The sequence below is a fragment of the Varanus komodoensis genome, unplaced genomic scaffold (assembly GCF_004798865.1).
Source record: "Varanus komodoensis strain SLA01 unplaced genomic scaffold, ASM479886v1 scaffold21, whole genome shotgun sequence".
Taxonomy (NCBI): Eukaryota; Metazoa; Chordata; class Lepidosauria; order Squamata; family Varanidae; genus Varanus; species Varanus komodoensis.
Window position 1 is genome coordinate 7,360,488 of NW_025335589.1, and position 20,860 is coordinate 7,381,347.

At 37.1% G+C, this 20,860-nt stretch overlaps 1 protein-coding gene across 5 annotated transcripts in view; it reads right to left on the bottom strand.

The window, feature by feature from the left end:
- Positions 1-20,860, bottom strand: part of NR3C2 (nuclear receptor subfamily 3 group C member 2) — a 178,097-nt gene that overhangs the window by 153,792 nt on the left and 3,445 nt on the right. For 4 of the 5 annotated variants that reach the window (XM_044430783.1, XM_044430787.1, XM_044430785.1 and 1 more), the window contains exons 2-3: positions 19,272-19,338; positions 14,691-16,449 (exon numbers count right to left, since the gene is read on the bottom strand). In XM_044430783.1, the coding sequence (XP_044286718.1) occupies positions 14,691-16,447 (1,757 nt within the window). In that variant the 5' untranslated portion in view covers positions 16,448-16,449; positions 19,272-19,338. The remainder of the gene's footprint in view (positions 1-14,690; positions 16,450-19,271; positions 19,339-20,860) is intronic. The other variant, XM_044430784.1, reaches the window with a different exon arrangement.

The following is a 20,860-nucleotide window of genomic DNA, read 5'->3' on the forward strand; positions in this document are numbered from 1 at the left end:
CAAGAAATGACAGTACACATTCTCAAATATAGAAAACAATGTGTCAACAGGAAGAAGCTAAACATTGTCCTCCTTGTTATGGGAGAACAAGGTTTAAGCCACAGGTATGCTGTTTAAATCAAATACTGAGGAGAAAATGACAGTAGAGATAGGAACAAAGAAGCTAGAGAAAACGGGGTATCAACTTCCTGGGACATCTTATAAGCAAGCTAGTCAGGCATCACCCTTTTTCACAGTAGGGAATGAACCAAGTCAGTACGTTTGGTGCAACTTGGTAAGGGCTGGCAGAGGGCATAATCCTGCTCCACCCTGTATAACTTTCAGTCCTGATTACTATCCTGAAACAAAACATGTATAATCAATATGATAGAACACAACATTCTTTTATTTAAGATTGTTTTTTAATTCAGGACGTTTCCCTTTTCTAACTGCTACATGTAAATGTATTAATGAATGCAACATCAACTCTTCTAAAAGACAGAAAAAGTGGGATGTAGAGGGGATCTTGTTGTTTGCATGGCTCCAAATGTATGAGACTAGGTTGATGTAGGAATATACTTTGACATTATGTAAACAGCATGATCTGCCCACACACTTGCACTTCCTATTAGATTTGGCTGATACTGAACTGGAAAAAGAATTGCTTTGAATTTAAACATAAGCTTTCTTTCCAGGTAAAGGGCACTCCTTTGTGACTCCTTTGTTCCTAATCTCAATTTGTTTGTATCCTGGGTGGAAGGAAAAGGGTATCCAGCATAAAAGGCGACAGTATAAATATACATTTATAGCACAATCTTATGCACATCTCCTTAGAAGCAAGTCATCCTGAGTAAATAGAACTTACTCTTGGATAAATGTGGTCAGGATTGCATCTTTAATTATATAGACTTGGCATAATCCAAAATTAAGCAGTTAAGGCCTCAATCCTAAACACATTTACCTAGAAGTAAGCCCCATTACACTCAATGGAAGTTACAACTCAGTAGCCATGTACTGGATTGCACTGGCAATTCCATTAATTTAATTAACCACAGAGCAAAAGTTCCCTTCCACAGTTATTTGTTGTACTCATCAGCTTTCCAATTCTTTTTAATCAATTAAAATACTACCTTTAACTGCTTGTCGCACACAAAGGAAGGAAATAACATTGCAGTTGTTGTTGTTCTTTGAGTATGTACTTGTGAAGAATTAACCAATATAATTTGTTAAAAATAAGTATAACTTAACTGAAAAACAGACAACAAAAATAAAACATAGCCTACACATAAATTAAGCAGGAAACAAAATCTGCAGTATAGATAATAAAATCATTGTCATTCATGTGAATACCACATTTTATGCAGCAATAATGAGGAGGACAAGGTCTGGTGAACACTTTTTGATAGTGAAAATAAAATACAAAGTCAAAGGCTGACATATGATTATTTATTTTCCAGGATCTCTTGTGGATCTATCAGGATCTCTGGCATACTTGTTTAGACCCTAGATAAGCAGAAAGGTACATGATTTAGTTCCACCCATGCTAACTTTAATGTGTAATTTTCACAATAAGAAAAACACACGCTATGCCAAACCATGCAAGCCCTGAAAGAGGGTGGGAGCAATTCTACTTTTTAGTTAACTGTTTGAGCTGCCAAAAGAATGGAAGCTGACACAGAATCACCCTACTGATGTACAGCAACATTTAGACTGAATATAAAGGAAGCAGGGTGCCTTTACCAAGACCAGGCATATCTAATATATTAAGCCAAGTTTCCATGAAAGAAAAGTTCTCAAAAGCCAAAAATACTGGCACAGTTTGATATTGGTCTATTACATTAATATTGCAATGTAATACAGTGGTCAGCAGGTGGCATCCAATCCTAGAACCTAGAGAACAGTGAACTGGCCAGAGAGCCAACACCCCTAGGCAGAAGGGTCATTTTTTTCATATAGATTATCAAAACCCAAATTGAATCCTAGCTTAAAAATTGCTCAAGAATTTCAGTTTCAGTATCTATATGCTTAGATAGAGTGGTCAAAGACTAGGCTTCCAAAAGTTACAACTAAGTCTATCAAATGCTCATCCATTTTAGAGTGAAGAATAGATTTCAGGGAGAGAGAAGTATTTCCTTTGAAGAACCCCTAAATAAACAGATGTTCACTTTTTTCTATGTTATTTCCACCATCTGTCTATGATTAGAACCTCTTTCTCTATTTTAGAGGGATTCCAGCCAACCAGAAACATGACATCATAATGCTAAATATCCACATTATATAATTAAAGCTGCAAGACTGCAGCATAAACTTGGTATAATACAAAATTAAGCAGTTAAGCCTCCAAACCTATATGCATCTACCAAGAAGTAAACTCCATTACACTCAGTGGAACTTAAAACTGAGTAGTCATGTATAGGATTGCACTTGAATGACAGCATTCAAACAAGGCTGATTTAGAATGAAGGTACCCCTATCACACAGTTAACATGGATCAATCAAAGAATATCAGGAATCATGATAACGGTGATAGCATTAGTTATAGCAGGCTAACCCTATATACAGCACAGCTTCATCTACAGATACATATTCTGATCTACTTCAGAAAAGTCCCATCGTCCTACACTTAGGGGCTGTCTCTCAACGGTGATGAAAAATGTCAGCAAAATGTATTTTCTCTCCTTCTGGCTCAGCGGTAGTTAACATGGTAGAGAAAGAATACCAAACATTTCAGGTGCAACTATCTTTTCCTATGTAGTTGCTTTTAAGTTACATGGTAGCAACAGAAGAATAAGCAGGGTTATTGCTGGCCCATAACTTCACCTATTGAGAGTTCCCCTCCCCAGTCTCAACTGGAAGAAACCAATTGCCCCTTTTGTCATTTCCATATGCACAACACACACACCTTTTCCAACATGGACAACACCCCCTACCTTTGAAGTGTCTCTGGACTAAGAAAGCTTTATAAAAATAGCACAGCTTCCCTAGGTTAGCATTTCAAAACTTTCTCCACAGCATTTTGAAGATTTATATAGTCTAGATTTATCTATTCTAATTTTAAAGTAAAGCACAAGCAGCATATTCTAATATAACTATGGAACTTGAAATCACTGTTAAAAATAAAGAAATAAAATTAAATTGAAAGGCAGGGACTAATTCAAGAGGCGGCAATGTGCAGGGTATTTTAGATTTTAATAACATAGTGTTCTCTAGGGTTTAAAAGAGATCCTAGTCTAGATTGTAAACAAAGAATTTCATTCCAAAGTATATGTGAAATCCAGTAAGAGCTTCTATAAGTGTGCTTTCTTCAAACCATAACAGAGAAATCAGGCAGTTTATGAAGAAAACAGTAATATCATACAAAGCAGTGCCTGCAGCCACTAGCTTACAGGAGCAGACACTCACTTTTAGGATTAATAATTTTTTCCCAGTGCATATGTACAAAGCAAGGAGTTCAGTTTTCAACATAAAATAGGCTATAACTAAAATTATAGCTGTGTTAACCCACAACAAATGAAATAAATTCTATTCCCCTGGTAACTAATTAACCACTGACCTTTTTAAGATCATATGGGCAATCTGTTTCTCTCCCTGCCCCCACCTGAATCCCAATTGCCAGTGCCTTGATTCAGCATTAACAAGAATGGAAGCCATTTTTTAAAATCTGTCTCCAGTAAACTCTGATGCCCTAAAGTACTGAAGCAAGAAATGATTCCCTCAAACATAATGGATGCAGGCCAAAGCAATTCAGTCTGATCAGCAAAGATCAGGGAGCTCCTTCTACCACCAAAGTGAATGGGAAAGACCAAATACATGAACAGATCTCCCACATAGGGGCACAGTCCTTGGCTCTATTTAAAAGGGTGCAATATACAGCCTATTTATATTTTTCCCCAACTGTTAGTCACTGAGGATTGTGTCCAGGGTCTATAAACCAACAAGCAAATTCCATTAGCACTACTGGGGGTTTTCCAGTTATCTGCTATGGATCAGCTTACATGCAAAGATCTTTCCTTCCATGCCTAAACAAGTGCCTTCTGTACATGCAGTTGAAAGAATCAAAGCCCTATTTTTACTCAATGTTGTGCAATGTTACAGTCTTAAGACTTCAACTACACATCTGTAACTCGTGTGTGTATGCATGCACATGCATGAGGGGTGCAGAAATCCTTAATCAGAATCCCTGCTTCCAGTTAACTAGGTTCTAGTCAGGAAGGTACTTAGATTTCACACAGTGCATAATTATCACCATCAACCTACTTAGATGCTCCAATGCCAAACTTTCCTTAGTCCATACAATGAGATCTTTTCCCTGAACCATCATATATGCCTAAAATCTCTCTTTGCTATAATGACTCCCATGTCTTCAGATTTACAGAAGACGACTATAGCCATTAAAATGCTGGCAAATTAACAGAATTACTAGAATACATACAACTACACAGGTAAGGAGGATGACTAGAGGACCAATGAATTTAAAATGACTGCTTAATACTAAATGCATTATGTGGAAAGTCAATTCCATGAATTTTAGTGTAACTTATTTCCAAGTAACTTGTTTGGGTTCCAGGTGTCAGAATGTCACTGACCAACTATCACTAGGATCCAAAAATCAATATGAACATCCTCATTTTGGCAGTTATCCTAAAAACGATTGCCTCAGCAAGGCTCATGGGGGTTCAGCCAGCATAAACACAAAGCTCCTCTTTCCCACCAGAACAAGTAACATTTTCAAATCAAGGCCATAATTCCTCTTAACAATCTCTGAACAGAGAGGATTCCTACACAGGATTTTCCCACTACTGCAGGGAAGAGGTACATTTCATTGTGTACTACTTTATGGAGATGACAAGCGTGAAGAAGAGAAAAATAAAAGCACAAGAAAGCTGTAAAAAAAGTGTACATAAGCAAGGAGGCAGCATGTCAACATACCACGAAATGGAATGTCAATAATGTTCCAATAAAGCACAATGTTTTATATAATAATCCCTTATAAGCAGTTTTTGAAACAAAAATTCAAGACCTGAATTTAAACAGTAAAGAACAAAAGTCACACTAAATGTGGCCATTTCTGTGTTGGCCTACATTTCAACTTGTATATACCAGGTCTAATATTTGCAGAGCTTTCAACATGGCAAATATCTGTCTGCAAGTCCAAGGGAATGTGTCTACAATGCCAATTGTTCAATTGGGCAGCAAATCTTATAATGGGTAATTAGAAATGCGCAGCAACCTCAGCAAAACAAGCCTCAGAGGCACTAATACGACAGAAGTAATAGTAGCCCTGGGAACATGGCACTAATGTTGCCCCCTACCACTAGCCAAGAGACCAAAAGTCACTAGAGGTTAGCACCTTCTGCCTTCCAGGAGGAGCTTCCTGGGAGCAGGAAGACCACCCTGGCCCCTTTCGACAGCCAAAAAGAGCTGCTGCACCAGTGCTCACTTTGTTTTTCCCTCTTCATTGCTTTTATATATTGTCTGTTCCATGGGGATCAGGCACCATCCTTTTGCATAATGTCTTATCTTTCAATAACTGCATAGTTCTTTGAAAATTGTAGGTACTTTGTAAAGATTTATTGTGCAATCTCTACATATCTACTCAATAAAAATCCCACTAAGTTCAATGAGACTTGCTTCCAGGTAAATAGTCACAGGATTTCAGTCTAAATTAATCATGCTACAAATCCTGTTGATTTCAAGGGATTAATATATGACTAATTTAGTATGGATCCAACCCAGTACATTAGTTGTCTTTTTGTCTATAAAGTTGAGGGCCTAAATAAAGAAAAGTAACTGCACCAGAGGTATTTGGAAAGTTACAAGCAAGCTGCCTTTTATTTTTTTTTTAAGGGAAAACTTTTGCTGAAGCTGTACAAAAGGTCAGCCTCTTCAGTTTTATTGTTTTTTCAAGGAACCGTGACATTTTCCTAAACCACTTTTGAAAATTATGTTGCTGGCACAATCACAAGTTTAAATCTGCAGTCTCACTCAGATGACCATTTTAATAAAATATCCTATTTTGACTCAATATATTGTTCAGTCATAGGGGTGCTACAAATAACAATTTCTGACTCCTTTTCAGCCTTCCCTGATCATTGAAATAAACCATTTTATAAGTGATTGAAGGTTTCACAAATTTTGGGGGAAGATTGCTTGGGAATCAACTATGCTCCAGTGCAGACATTTCTTCAGCAAGATAGGTGCTGCTGCAGTGCAATTCATCCCCATGCTGCTCTGGTAACATAGAAACCAGATGCAAGCAGCAGGAGTCTCTCTCCCAGTTCTCATGCCACAACAATGCAAGATGGTTATTGTTATTTTTCCCTCAAATGATTCTTTATTATGAATATAGCAATGTGCTGGTGCACACTGCCCCAATACTTCTCTTCCAAGAAAAAATCATTATCCAGCTGAGAGATAAGAACTCTTTGTTTCTGAAAGACCAAACAAGACCCACAGCTTCTTGTTGGGCTACTTCTTCTTGGGGGAAGAGACAAGCCAAAGTTCCTGGTTCACATATCATGACAAACAAACAAAGACCAAGCCTCACTGTGTTTAGCTACTCACAGCAAGACTGACAGGACATTGTGCTCTAGCTGACTACCACATTCACAACAAACCAGAGTTTTTAAAAAGTCTGGGTTATTTTGACATGCAAACTAGACCCCTGATATTCCCATTTGCCACACTAATACTGTCCATGAAGCTAGAACCTTAGGATGAAGTTTATTTAAAGACTTTCCCATCAGCAGTCCTTCATTTTCACCACCCAAACTCAGGAAATCCTCTCCTAATCCCACAAAGAGCAATTGCTTGCATCACTTCCTGGTTTTCTGGCATGAAGGTGACAGCAGTGGTCACGGCTCTCTGAAAAGCTCTTCAAGAAAGCCTTGGAGGGAACATTATAATGATTAGTCCTCAAGGAAGAACAAGTGCTTACTAATTGTATAATTATTGTTTCCTGCACGTATCTTTAAAACAGTAGTGGTTAACTTGTGGTTCTCCAGATGTTTTCTCCTACAACTTCTATCAAACCTTACTATTGGATGTACTGGCTATGGCTGAAGGGAGCTGCAAGCCAAAGCATATGAAGGATCACAACTCGCCCATCCCTGTTTAAAAAGAAAACTTGACAGTTTTCTGAGAGATTCAGTCCATTCCATATACTGATATAATTATGCACAAATGACCTGTAATAGCAGCAACCAAAATAAGAAGACTCTATGATAGTAACATTCTCTTTTTACTAAAAATCAATGCTAAATTTGTGCTAGTGTGTGAATAGATTCATTTTTTTTTTACTTTTTAAACTAATATACTGAGGAAAATATGAACAGGCCATTTGTGCTGTTTGAATATTTACCTATTAAATCTGATGTCCTTATGGGGGTCTGCAAGTCTTGAAAAATAATTGTGGAGAAACAATGCAGGGTTTATCCCAGGATAATTTCTGGACCCTTGGAACTAGTCTGTAAAATCCGGACAAGATATAAAACTACAAATATCACTGTCTACAGTACCACTCATACCACCTATACTTCTTCAGCCCATGGTACTATGTCAACTGTGCTTGGCTGAAACTGCCCCCAGCTAGCTAAAAAGGGTTAACATTTGGAGGACAATTCCTGCCAGGGTTCCTAATGTAGTATTTTAAGAATAATGTAGTAATTAATAGCCCTATTCAGGCATTCCACAAAGTAGTTATTTGAATATGCAAGTGGACATGGGCCATATTAACTACACTGATGCACTTTTCAAGTAAAAGGGGCTGCACAACATCTGCATATACAGTGAAAGCATCTGCAAATGTGAACTCCTCCGTAAATACAGCTATATACAAAGAGGTTTCCACACAAGCAGGAACTCCATCCAAACAGGGACCCTTCTAATGTGAAGTCTAAGCATGTATAGCTGTAAGCACAAAGACTGCCCCCTCCCCCCACAGATGCTTGCACTGTATAGGTAGGAAAAAAACCCATAAGGGAGATAATGTGAAGTGGAGAGTGAGACCAACAGTTCTTTTGATGATTATCAGGTATGAACAGATCCAGCTTACATTGCTGTATAAGGAAAAGACACATCAAAACAAACAAACAGAACTGCCAACCCCTACAGAAAGCTCCGCCTTTATTAATCACTCCTTCCACTTTCATTTCTTTTCCATGATCCAAGAGGAAGCAGATCTCTGATCTCTGCACACATGACTAACTCATGAAAAACCCAATATAGCGATGGTTTTTAAAAGTGTCTTAAAAATAGTCTGATCATTTGTCACAAACAGGTCCCTATCCCTGTTTGTACCTTTCCCATCAAAAATTAAGTAGACTATACAAAACTACTTTGGGATAATTATACGTAGAGAACACTAAATCCAAGATCATTTGGAAGTGTTAGTGTCTGCCAGGCAAATATATCAAACATTAATTTATGTGTGTAGATTAGGAAGTGCATATTCATTATAGTAAATAAGGCCAAAAGTATGCCTCTAATTTGAGAAATATTAATCTAACTAGTTTAAACTACTATTCTCTTCCAAAAGCAAGAACCCTAAGTAGATTTGCTTTGCCAGGACCACATAACAGATTAGTTTGTCAGCTATTAGCCAACTTTAGCCAGTGAGGCTTATTCTCTCACTAAATTGCCACATAATGTACTCAGTTTCTCCAAGGACTTTCAGAAAAATGCTAGAGTTTTCTAGGTTTTTTCAAGATAGTTTGGTAGAAAAAACAAGCTTTGGAATCCTTGCCCCAGTCCTCCCTGACAATCTATCCTTCACCCTTTTCCAAGTCAACTGACCCTTATGAATGGAAATAGGGAGCAGAACCAGAATGGATCTGCAGGAGGCATGGGGGAAATAGCAGCTGCACTTCCCCCAGTTCAATTCAATGAACTGGGCTGATAGGCAAAAGATACTGCAACTACCATACATCCTATCAAGAAATAACAGCCAAAACCTTCAAGATGAGACCAAGCTCACTTCATTGCTACTCCTCCCTGTAAGGGTTAAGTGTGCTTGGGAAAAGGCAAACTGGAAGTGATGTCAAAGTGCAAATTTTTACTGCTATATTTTCCACGTAGGATGTGGTGGGTCCCCTTTCTCGAGGCCAATGCTACAGTGTCAGCATTCCCATCATCTCACTTCACCACCACCCAGCCCCTGCAACTGCACAGCTGCTCTTCCAACTTAACTAGACTTACATCAGCTCAGGGAGATTAGAAAGTGGGAGGAAAAACAGGCAAAGGGGGAGGAAGGAGGAGAAGCCTTTTGGATATCTGTCCCACCCTGTAGAAGAGAGATCAGCTAGATGAGCAAAGTGTCTCATGGAGCTAAAACTGTGAGGGGAAAAAAGGAATGGAGGCATTTGTTTCCCCTTTCCTCTCACCCTGTTTGGCTCTTGCCAGCAAGGTGCAAGACTGACAGAGTGAGGGCACTAATCTCTTAGGATTCCACTCTTTTCTTCAGTAACATTGGTTTTAGTTATTATTGTTATTTATTTTCATCTGTTCTTTCTATTTTTATTCTGTATCACTGTTTATGGTTGTTCTGTGAGCCACCCAGAGAGCCTTCTGGCTATGGGACAGCATACAAATGCAATTAGTAAGTAAATAAATAACATAATGAAGTCAGACTTGACAGATAAAACTTATACAGACATTAAGTATGTATGTATCACTCCTTTGAATATTTAACTGGTGTGCTAACCATTTTTAGTTTCAAGTCTAATTGCTTGGTAAAACCTTTAACACCTAGACAACATTAAGTGTAGACTTGTTTAATTCTTTCTCCTAATCAACCATTTCAGTTGAAGCACTTGGATCTACTGAACAAGAGTTAAATTTATACAACACATAAAACATGGTATTTTGCAGAACATACATAAAATATGACATCAGATAATTTTCTTTAAAAATTTTTCTCCAGTAAACCCAAAGCACTAGGATCTGGCAGAGAGGGCTGGCTCAAGTTGTCTCGGTCCAGTCCATTATGAACTTAAAGGAGCAATCCTATGCAAGTGTAGACAGAAAAAAAAGGCATGCCAAACCAACTGGGTGACTTATAAGCATCCAATGTGGACTGGGAAGAATGATGAAATGAAGAGTGGGAAGTGCTGCCTGCCTGCACATCCCACTCTTCATTTCAGCTAGTTGCCTGTTTTCGGCCATCTAATTGAGGCATCTTGGAGGGAGGTGCAGCCACCAGGATTGCCAGTAGTCTCAGGCAAGAGAATGGTACAGAATCTGGGTAAACATGCTGGGTACTATCTGTATATGCACACATTGCCAACAGCAGAACCACATAATGAGGTGATGCATTTAAAACTGAAAAAAATAACAGTGAAAGTCAAAGTTAATAACCAATGAGTCTCTTTGTATAACTATAAGCCTAATCTGACAAGGAAAACCCAAGATTTCATTGAGCACAATGCAAAAACATCAAAAGCTGCCACACCAGTTAAAAGTAAGTAACCAAAAAGTTTCATTCGCTTCATTCAAACAACTTCTTACAAAGTGTATACAATAGAAAGTATAGAAAATTAACATGCTGTTCCATCTTATTCTCCTATACATAAATGTTTCAGTTATAATCCCAAAACTATAAGAGTGTGACTGCAGCACATTTGAAGAACACATTCACACACCTCTGACCTGCCCAAACAGATTGAACTCTGCAAGACAGCATGCAATCCATAGGACCTTCCCACTGAGTTTTTTTGTTTGTTTAGTTTTATATAGGAGGAAATATCTGGTTTGCCACTGAAATTTGTAGGCAAACCACTCCGCAGAGCCACAGGGCACTACAAGGATTAAATTCAACTTGTTTGCTAAGAAGTCAAACAGCGAAATTTACAAACCAAAGTGGTTCTTGTAGCACACCGCAGAACTATATTGATATATTGCATTTTTAGTTTATTGTTTATTTAGTTTACTGTTTGTTGTAATCTGTTTAGAGAGCCCTTGGGCTAATACAGTAGATTATAAATTCAAAAATTAAAATAAAAAATTTGGGGGATGCCATATGCCACCCACCCCATATTAGAACATCGATGTGATGTTGAACACAATAGGTAGAAATGATCAGCAATCAAGCACTGTTTCCTTGGGTATTTGTAGGAGTCTGGTGATTGCATTAATATATTTATTTGCCAGAATATCCCACTCAAACAAGAATACTATAACACTTCCATTCAACAAGAAATTAACTTATAGTTAAAAGTAACCCTGTCACTTTGAAGTCTGCTACAGACTAGTTTTGTATATTAAGCAGGATATAAAAGTTCTGTTCTACTAATACAATGTAATATAATCTGGTAATATAATTTCTAGTCTATATTCTGTAATCTAATCTTTAAAATGATTTACAGTAGAATGTATGATATATAGGCTATCAAATTAAATTGATTACTTCCATCCTATACAGTCAGTATAGATTGTGAGACTGTATTTTTTTCAAATTTTTACGAAATTAATACTTCCAGAAAGAAATTTTTAAAACATTTTTCTAATGAAAACATTAGATGTCCTAACATTTAATTCTTGAAGAAGAAACAAACAAAATTCCAAGATTCTTGAGGAGAAGCTCAATGACAAAAAGAAAATGTTGAAGGTAGCAGTAAATGATGATGTGGGGTGGCAAATTTTCAAAAGCAGAAAAATCTCCAGTTTTATTTTTTTTTCATGGAAAATGTTCCATACCCATATACATATGTTTATTCATAGTTGTCTAAGCTGTAGTACTGCAATCAATCATATTGCGAAAGCTAAAAAATAGGACATGACATTCTACCATTTATTTTTCTAAGGTAAACACTGAAAGCCCTAGTGTTCAGTGGCCCATGGGTGAACTGGAAAAATAAGGTATGACAACCCCTTCCTGTGCACAAGGCAGCTGGCTCCTGGCTGGGCCTACAGCAGACTTCTACATGGCATATTTGTCCTCTGTTGCTAACATTTAGCAAAAGTAAACTGAAGGAAAATTGAAACTGATTACTGTTTGTTTCAGTTGAGAATAAATGAACATCAGAAGAGTTGTGTTGGTTGTTCTTGTCCAGCATTCACAGGGTGGCCAACTAGTCGCCCACATGATCCCACAATCAGGACAAGTGCAATAGCACGTTCCCACCCAAGTCTCTCAGCCTGTACCCACACATCCAGACTTAAGTGAAACAAAACATTTCGCTAGTTCTTCCAAACTGAACAACGTGAAAAGGAAATTAGAAGCAAGGCAGAGGTTGAATGAAGCTGAAGATGCTATAGTTACCCCAGCAAAAGAAAATTAAACTGGTGATATACTATCTCCCTTTAGTTATATATCCTAAAAACAGTTTGCTTAAATGGTGTTCTTTGTTTAGAGTTAACAAAAATACATAGGTATATGCTATTGCCTTTACATTTTTGCAAGTATTTAAATAAATTTCTATATACATTTTAATGTGATTTAATTTTCCCCTCAGCTTCTGAGAGGTGCACCTGACACCAACTCTCTATGCTTTTCAGTGGCAGGTTAAAACTGTTTTTTTCCCCAAGTTTTTTAAATTCTGCTTTTTATACTGTACTCTATTTATACTGTTGTTGAGTTGTTGTGGCTAGTTCATTGTTCATTTATTCAAGTAAGTATGTGTTTGTGTTTAACTGGATATGGAACAGGACTGGTATGCTCTGACCCATACCATATTTATATATATTATGCTGTATTGCTTATTATGTTGGGTTCTTTTTTATTGTAAAACTGTTCAGAGAGCCATTTGGCTAATGTGGGAGGTATATAATAGTTTAACTACATAAATAACCAAATACTCCAGTTCAAATTTGTGTAGCTTTTGGGAGAACTTTTGATGTATTTATACTGTACATAAAATTGACACAAATTACATTTTCAGTTCTGTTTACTAAACATGAGTTATTTTCTGTGCTTATTGACTGAGAAAGTATATAGATGAAAACAATGTGTCAAACATACTAAATCAGGTAACACTATATAAAGAATGGAAAAATTTCCAGAGTTTTTTTTCCAGAAATCCTACAGCATTGGCTACAAAGCAGCTTTAGCCAACTGGGTGCCCTCCAGTTACAGACAGAAACTGGAGGGTATCATATTGGCTGGGAAAAGTTGCTGTAAAAGGGGAAACTAAAGGGAGTATTTTTGTTATTTTTACAGACTTATGTTGGAAGAAATTGGCATCCATTCACTAGGACACAGACAAGAATGAGGACGAGAAAAAAATCAGGTATGCAACACTGGAGCTGCAAATCACTGACATTAAGGGGGTCTGAAGACCAAATGAATGGATAATAGAAATAAAACCAAGACTGAGAAATGTAAAAAGACAGGGGCCAGCTCTACCATTAGGCAGAGTGATGCATTTGCCTGTAGAAGCAGATGCTAGGAGTTGGTTGGAGAACAGAGCTGTGTGCAGCCTACTCTGCATCCTCTAAGCTAGCTTACTGCATAAGAAGATGCTGTGGCATTGCCACTACGAAAGAAAATTCAACTGCTGGTCTAGTCAGGCTTTGCACATGGAATGGGAAGGGGTCCTTCACCTCAGGCAGTAACATGTCTTGGGCCAGCCCCATAAAAAAGTTGAATCAGTACTGATTCCTGAAAGGGTATGCACACATTACATTCAAATGCATGTAAGTGGCCTCCCACATCATCTTTAATTGTAAAACTGATTTGAGAGGGGGAGTTTACAGAGAGAAACAGCAAGGGCGAGTTCCTCACTCCTTTGCTGCACCCTCTGCTTCTCTAGATCACTTTCAGCCCACATACTGGACAAGGCAATATGGAGTGCATGTATGGTGCTCAGCTGAAAAGATCGGAGAAGTCCTCTCCTCCTCCATTTGGAAATGTCCCTTCTCAAATGAGCTTTTCATTAGAAAAATACAGCATCAGAGCACAGGTGCACATGTTTGTTTCTAATTTGCAGACAGTGAAAATGAACATTCAATAGAAGACAGACTGAGAAAAACCATGATAGAATAGAAGCCCAGAAGGCATTAGAAGAAAGGTGGAATAGGTTAAGCCTTCTCTGTACAGCTATGACTGTGGAATACTGAAACCGAATTCAGTGCAGCTAGCTGTGCACAAATAAGGTTATGACATCAGGCTTGTACACAATAGCCTTGTATTTCTTTCAGAAGGTATTAGGTTTTACTATCTTCCTGTTTTCAAAAGGTATTTGAATATACTTGTATTTAAGCTAGAATCCTTGTAAATTAATGCAAGTTGGGAAATACAGTTAATAAATGCCTTTTTCATTAATTTCTATTTTCCCCCCTTTGGAAAGTTATGCATACTCACAGACACAAAATCCTTATTTTAAAATTCCTGACAGACACTTGATATTAAAAAAAAAAACACAGTTTCATTCATCCTTTTAGTTAATGCAGCACACTGAAAACAAACATTTAAAAATACCTAGAGAATATCTTCATGTCAATGCTCAATATATAATTATCTCTGATGTTGAAACCTACTGAAGTATCACTGTTAAAAAGAGTGAAAATATAAAGTATTTTTAGCAAGTTAAAATTTAAATGTACTGGTTGAGTGCAAATACATGGCAGGACTAAAATCTGGCATGTTAACAGGAAAAATTGACAAATATCCAAGAGATAAATGTTGTAACAATAAATATTCAGTTTTGATCACTGTCAAACAAAACAAAAATTATTTTTGTCTTCAGCTAGCAAGCAACTAAAAAAAGCACACTTACCTTGACACATTTTCTGGAATGTATTCTAGAACTGGATACCCATCATTTCTTCTGGCAGACAATTCAGAATGTGATTTCCATGAATCCACTAGAGTACTTACTGGAGGAAATGAGCTCATATGCTGAAAAGATTGCTCTCTACCAACAGGTCGAGATAAAGATATTCTGCCTTGAGCTCCAATTCTATAATGAAATGACTGTCCACCTGAATTCACACCAACAATGGCAGAAGATGGCAGATTATTCTCTTGATAATAGCTACTCTCTTCAGGCTCCTGTTTAATTCCTACAGACAGGCCTGGATTTGGAAATCCACTACTTTCACATGTGGCATCAAATGATGAAACAGGTGGTCCTAAAATCCCAGAAAGAGAATAGTAGTCTTTATCATCCATGAAAGAAAAATATGACCCATCCATAAATGGAAATGGATTTACAGTCTGATTCCCTTTAAAAGAAGCACCGGAACAAGAACGTTTAGCTGATTCTTGCTTTATTGATACTGAAAATGGGGAATCAGAATTGATTTTGCTGTTTTCTTCAAGACATGAGCTACTGAATACCCCTTCTGGTTCAGGTTTTATAAACTGAACAAGATTCATTTGATTAGCTACTTCATTGTTAGAGATGGCATTTTCCATTTCCTCTATTTTAGGAAACATAATTTCTGAAGCACCTTTATTGACTTTTGTATCTGGACTAGGATCGACATCTTGGCCTGTACCAGGTCCAACAGGTGTGCTAGATGCAGGAAAGGCTAGTGCACCATTTACTGGACTACACATAGAGGACCCCACAGTACTAACAGCTGGACTAGAAAGAGTAGACCTATTATTGGCATTGGAAGGGCTGGCAATAGAGCACCTTGAGTTCATATTTGCAGGACTAGATACTGAGGATCTCATGATAATATTATTAGGACTTGAAACTGGAGATTTCACACTACAGTGACTAGGAGGGCTCGAAATTGGTGATTTCATGCTACTTATGGGACTAGAAAGAGGGGACCCCACATTGCTTGCTTGTGGAGGACTGTGTAACATTGAGTTTCGGTTTTCAATGTTGGGTGAACATGACAAAGGTGTTCCCTGGTAGTTAGTAGGTGTGGTTGATGATACAAAATTAATTCCAGGCGGGCTGCACACTGAAGAAGTCAGGTTTTGAGGGCTACAGTCAGGAGGACTTTTCTCTTGACATATTCTAGGGCTTTTGACAATTGCTGGCATGATGCCTCCATTCACAGAGTTAGCACAGTCTGATATTAGAGGTCTCAGGGGCCTACTTGGGGCATTCAAGGGAGAAGTGCAGTGGCCATTCTCCTTGTATAGCTTGACCAACTGTTCAACATTTTGATACATCTTCCCAGGATTTATGCTTCCTTGTTGATTTTGCTGATCATAGGAAAAATCAGCTTCTCTTACGGAATCCATGTACAAACCCATTGATTCAGCTACCGTTGCCGAAAGTTCCTTTGAGTCTGACTCAGTTTTTATATCAGAGGTTGAAATACTAGGCTGATTATGGTCTTGCTGAAGGCAAGAAAGTAGTTCAGGTTTTCCTTTGTTGCTTCCTTGAGCACTGCTATTTGGAAAAGCACCAGAAACACAGCTCACATTTACAATCTCCATATAATTATTACTCGATTCAGCTGGCTCGTCTGCTCCTGCAGAAGTATACTCCATAGACTGAGAACCTTGATTCCAGCGTCTCTCCATATCTAGGCTTTCTGGATAACTGTGATAGCCTTTGGTCTCCATAACTAGCAAAAGAAAACAGTAAATTAATATGTAAGTATATACACTTATATAAATGGTGCCATGTATCAAAGAGCGACAGTTACAATGCTAATCACAAATCAGCAAACACCACCCCAAAACAGTGAAACCTATTTCCAAGTACATATGCATGTGATTGCACTACACAAAAGTATCGCTTATCTTTAAAAAAGAAAGCAAATATTCTGTCCACCTATGAGAAATCTGTTTGTAGCTTTCCAAGTTAAAAATAACTGAGACAACCATTCATTTGCATTGCTATTGACATAAGATAAAATGACCTCAAAATAAATTTAATCCTACATTTGCATGCTCCAAGCTTGTTTTAATGAAATATTTGACTTTATTGTTTTTACAATGAGTAATACATTACATTTTTAGTAACTCCAGCATACCCAATAGACCAATAGGAAATACAGTTTCTCTTCTCTCCCTTTTGCCAAATTTAACTGTGTTAACAGATATGGCTTTCTTCCTAGAAGCTAACATTCTCCAACAAAAGTGACATCCTTTAACAACTAAGATTCCCTAGATTTACACAGGTTTCTGCTTCTAAATCAGATATGACTCCTTTTAGCCAACAGTTGTTTATCAACATTCACTAGTTAACAAACAGGGGCCGTGGTCCTGGTTCTTCGTCAAGCCAGGAAACTCACCACAAAAATGTATATACTGGAAAAAAAATGTGGTATTTGCAGTCTGTCTTTTTCTATATTGTCATGAACCACCCAGAAAACATTGCCTACTGGGTGATACAGAGATGAAATTAATCATCATAACGAAGACTGCAGAAATTTATTCCACCCTTGTAAGTGGGGTGCTCCCCAAGTGACATGGTTCAGCAACACCACCTAGGGGGAAATGGAACCGTAATTTCATGAAAGTTATCTGTATTATAAAATATCTGTATTATAGTACACAACTAAAACTTGTGTCATTTTGGTTGAATTAATGTTGACTGTTTCATAAGGACATAAAAACTGCCTTATACTGAATCAGATCAATATGCTGTGTAGTCTATGGAAATTTAGCCAGACATTTCCCCCACTATTGGCTTGAGATCCCAGGAACTAAAGTTGCTATCTCAAAACATATGCTATTTCATCTAGTGGCAACTTCTTCACATTTGTTTAAATAAACATGTACCTTTTCTGATGGAGTGGCTTTTATGTTGATTAGGTAAGCACAAATTCTTTTGGGTTGGAACAATTATGTGTTTTGCACTTACTTTTGCACATATATTTCTATGCAAGTTTGGGATCCATGGTTTATATGCATTTTATTAGTGTTAAATTGTGTTAGTGAAATATATGGCCCTCAATACTGACTACGGCATAGAGTTTCTAAGATGACAATTTCCACAATGTTGGTTGATTTAATTTCATGCACATAATCCACAGTGGAATCAAATGATCAAGAAATAGACATATTTATCATGCATACATGTTACAGAAGTGTAGCAAGGATAACAAAGGGCTTCCCTATGGCCTTATCATACTTTCTTTCAAAACTGTTTCATTAAATGTTCTTTCAAAATTGTTAATTTGCCTCAATACATTTTGAGTTAATTTGCCTCAATACACCTTCCACCTCATGCAACCTTGATGCACTTGGTTCTATATACATCACCTTTTGAAATCAGAAGACAATAGCTCTCTTGGAGGCCAAGGTAAGGCATGTGGGCCTCAGTAGGTACCACTTTACTGCCACACCACATACTCACTTTAATTAGTTTGACAGACATGTGCATAATGAAATCAGAATTAAATCCAGCTTTTGCAGTCTAAGAACTTTGCTAACTTTAAAATCTCATTCTTATTCTTTCTAGCCCTGTTGATTTCATTTTCTTTAGCTGAAAGACCTATAAGCTGGACCTATGTATGAGAATATATTATTCATCCCAATAGAATACGTGGGTACTCTGACTTAAGCTTAGCAGAGTTTAGTGGGACATATTTGCATACATTTACTCAGAATTGCCACTGTAAGCAATAGAGCTTACTTTCTAGCACGTGTGTTTACAATTATCGTTTTAGCCTTTGCAACTTGTTCTCTGCATCCCTATGATCAATTATTTTCAGTCTGAAATCCCAATCCTATTTCCACTATAAATTCTGTTATTTCAATAGAACTTACTTTACTGTTTCGGACTGCAGTATAAGAATGATTGTACCACATACCAGCTGACTGATAATATTTCAAAAAAATGCATGCAGAAGTAAGAATTGTAAATTATAATTATGTAATTTATTATAAATTATAAAATAAGAATAGAATGGCCTGTATTATTTCAGGCCTAATAAACAAGAATAATACTCAAAATGTTAATAACTGAGGAAAATTTAAATCAGTGCTCAGTTAGCCAGGAGTATGCATCAGGTGAATTGCTTGCTTCTGCATTCCTTGTTTGGATAAATTGCTCATTTTATATTCTGTGAGCATGTTTGCATTTGTCATTATGTTAAATATTATACCTCCTTATTTAACAATAATTTTATCATCTATTTACTTGGCCCATACTTTTTATCAACCTACTATTTCACAGTTTTTTCCCTCAGTAACTGTCATGTGCTCATACTGATACAATATAAACTTTTTGCAAAGAACACCTTTCATTTTACAAAAGTAGGCATAAAATAATATCATGGTTACCCAAATCAGGCAAGCATAGCATCCAACTTTCTACAAATAAATGAGTGAAATTGTCATGCTTTTCCAAATGCACAAAACAGTCTTACAAAACAAAACACCAAAGCATGCATGAGATCATATCCATAAATTATTGATAACAAATTGATTGACTCACATTAAGCCACTTGTTCCAAACCATGGCATGTATTTACTCAATTTGCATCACATCATTCAACTTCCCCCTGGAGTTAAACATACATTATATATTGAATATTAAAGAGCTAACCTAGTCATAAAACAGTTAAATATAACTTACACTTTTATATATAAAAATTAGGATAACCGTTTTTATAAGCAGAACAAGCGGTTTCTCAATAATGAACTAGGGTTAGGGGTATTATGCTCTTTTCTGCAAACATCTCCATGAACTTAAGAATCTGTTTGTGACTGTGGTCAATGAAGCTCACCAGCAGATTGACAGAGGCTTTTTATTATTCTACTGATCTCTCTGTGCAGTTGCTACTATGGATTGTGATAAGAGATTTTCTGGCTGTAAACAGGCAAAGGCATTAAAGAGCTCCTGTACTTTCATCCAACTCAGACAAGATTAAAATATTAGTAAGCCTCATGACTTTGGAGGATAGGCACTCTGGATGCCTGAAATTTCAGATACCTGGAACAGCCTGAAGACTTTTTACCAAATTCTCCCACTGACATGACAACTGTATTTCATGCCCAATTAATTTCAAAGCAAAAGGTCATATACTGTATGGTATGTATTTGAAGCTTCCAGTGCAATAGAATAAAGAAGCCCACTGCTTGTGGTGGTACCAGCAAGCAATACATCACAGCATTTCCTGACAAAAGTACAAAGCAGCTGACAAATTATCTGATTTTATCCTTGCCCCAAAAGTGGCATTGAAAATGACCCAAGTCCATTCAGTGATCCATTAATTATCATTACTGGTAACCATATCTAAACTATTTTCCCCTATACTACAGAGCTTCTATCTGGAATTTACACTAACTCCCTATTGCTTTCTACAATTTGAGGTCCTGAGAGCAGTCATTCAACAACCCAAGTCCCAGCACACCTGAGTGATCACTTCGCTTCCTATATCATGCCTTGTCTTTTAAGAATGGCAGTAGAGGTGCCCTCCACACCTACCAGCTGTGTGCCAATTTGGGCAATTTAGACATAAAACTGTCATTTGGCTTTTGGTGACCATGAACAGGTGGTGATTTAGACACCTATCAGATTTCATATTTACACCTTTCTACATTTAATGGGCAAAAATAAAACAGTTTCTCCACATCAACCACCACAAACATAAATCAACAAGGTACACACACATGCATCAATCACTGCTTGTTTTTTAAAAGCAATAACTCATGAATCAGTATTTAATATCACCTGGATCAAAACTGCCTATTTAGTCATCTGTACTGGCAATAGAACTTACACAGTTATCTTCATATACAATAACAGAGTAACTATGCAAATTAAATTTCTAAAATAGGGTTGAAAATACTTTTCATACTTTTAAGTATGATGTGCCTGGCTATGAATTCACTTGAGATGAATTCTGCACCCAAACATGTTAAAAAACTTATTTTGGCCAGTAAGTTCAGCAAAACTGAACTTGATAAGGACTGGAATTAAAATTGTTCAGGTATCTGCTTTGAAATGTTGAAATTTACTTTGTTATAAAAGCAAGAAAACTCCAAGACCCTGCGACCCCTCAAAACATACAGTTTGAACTC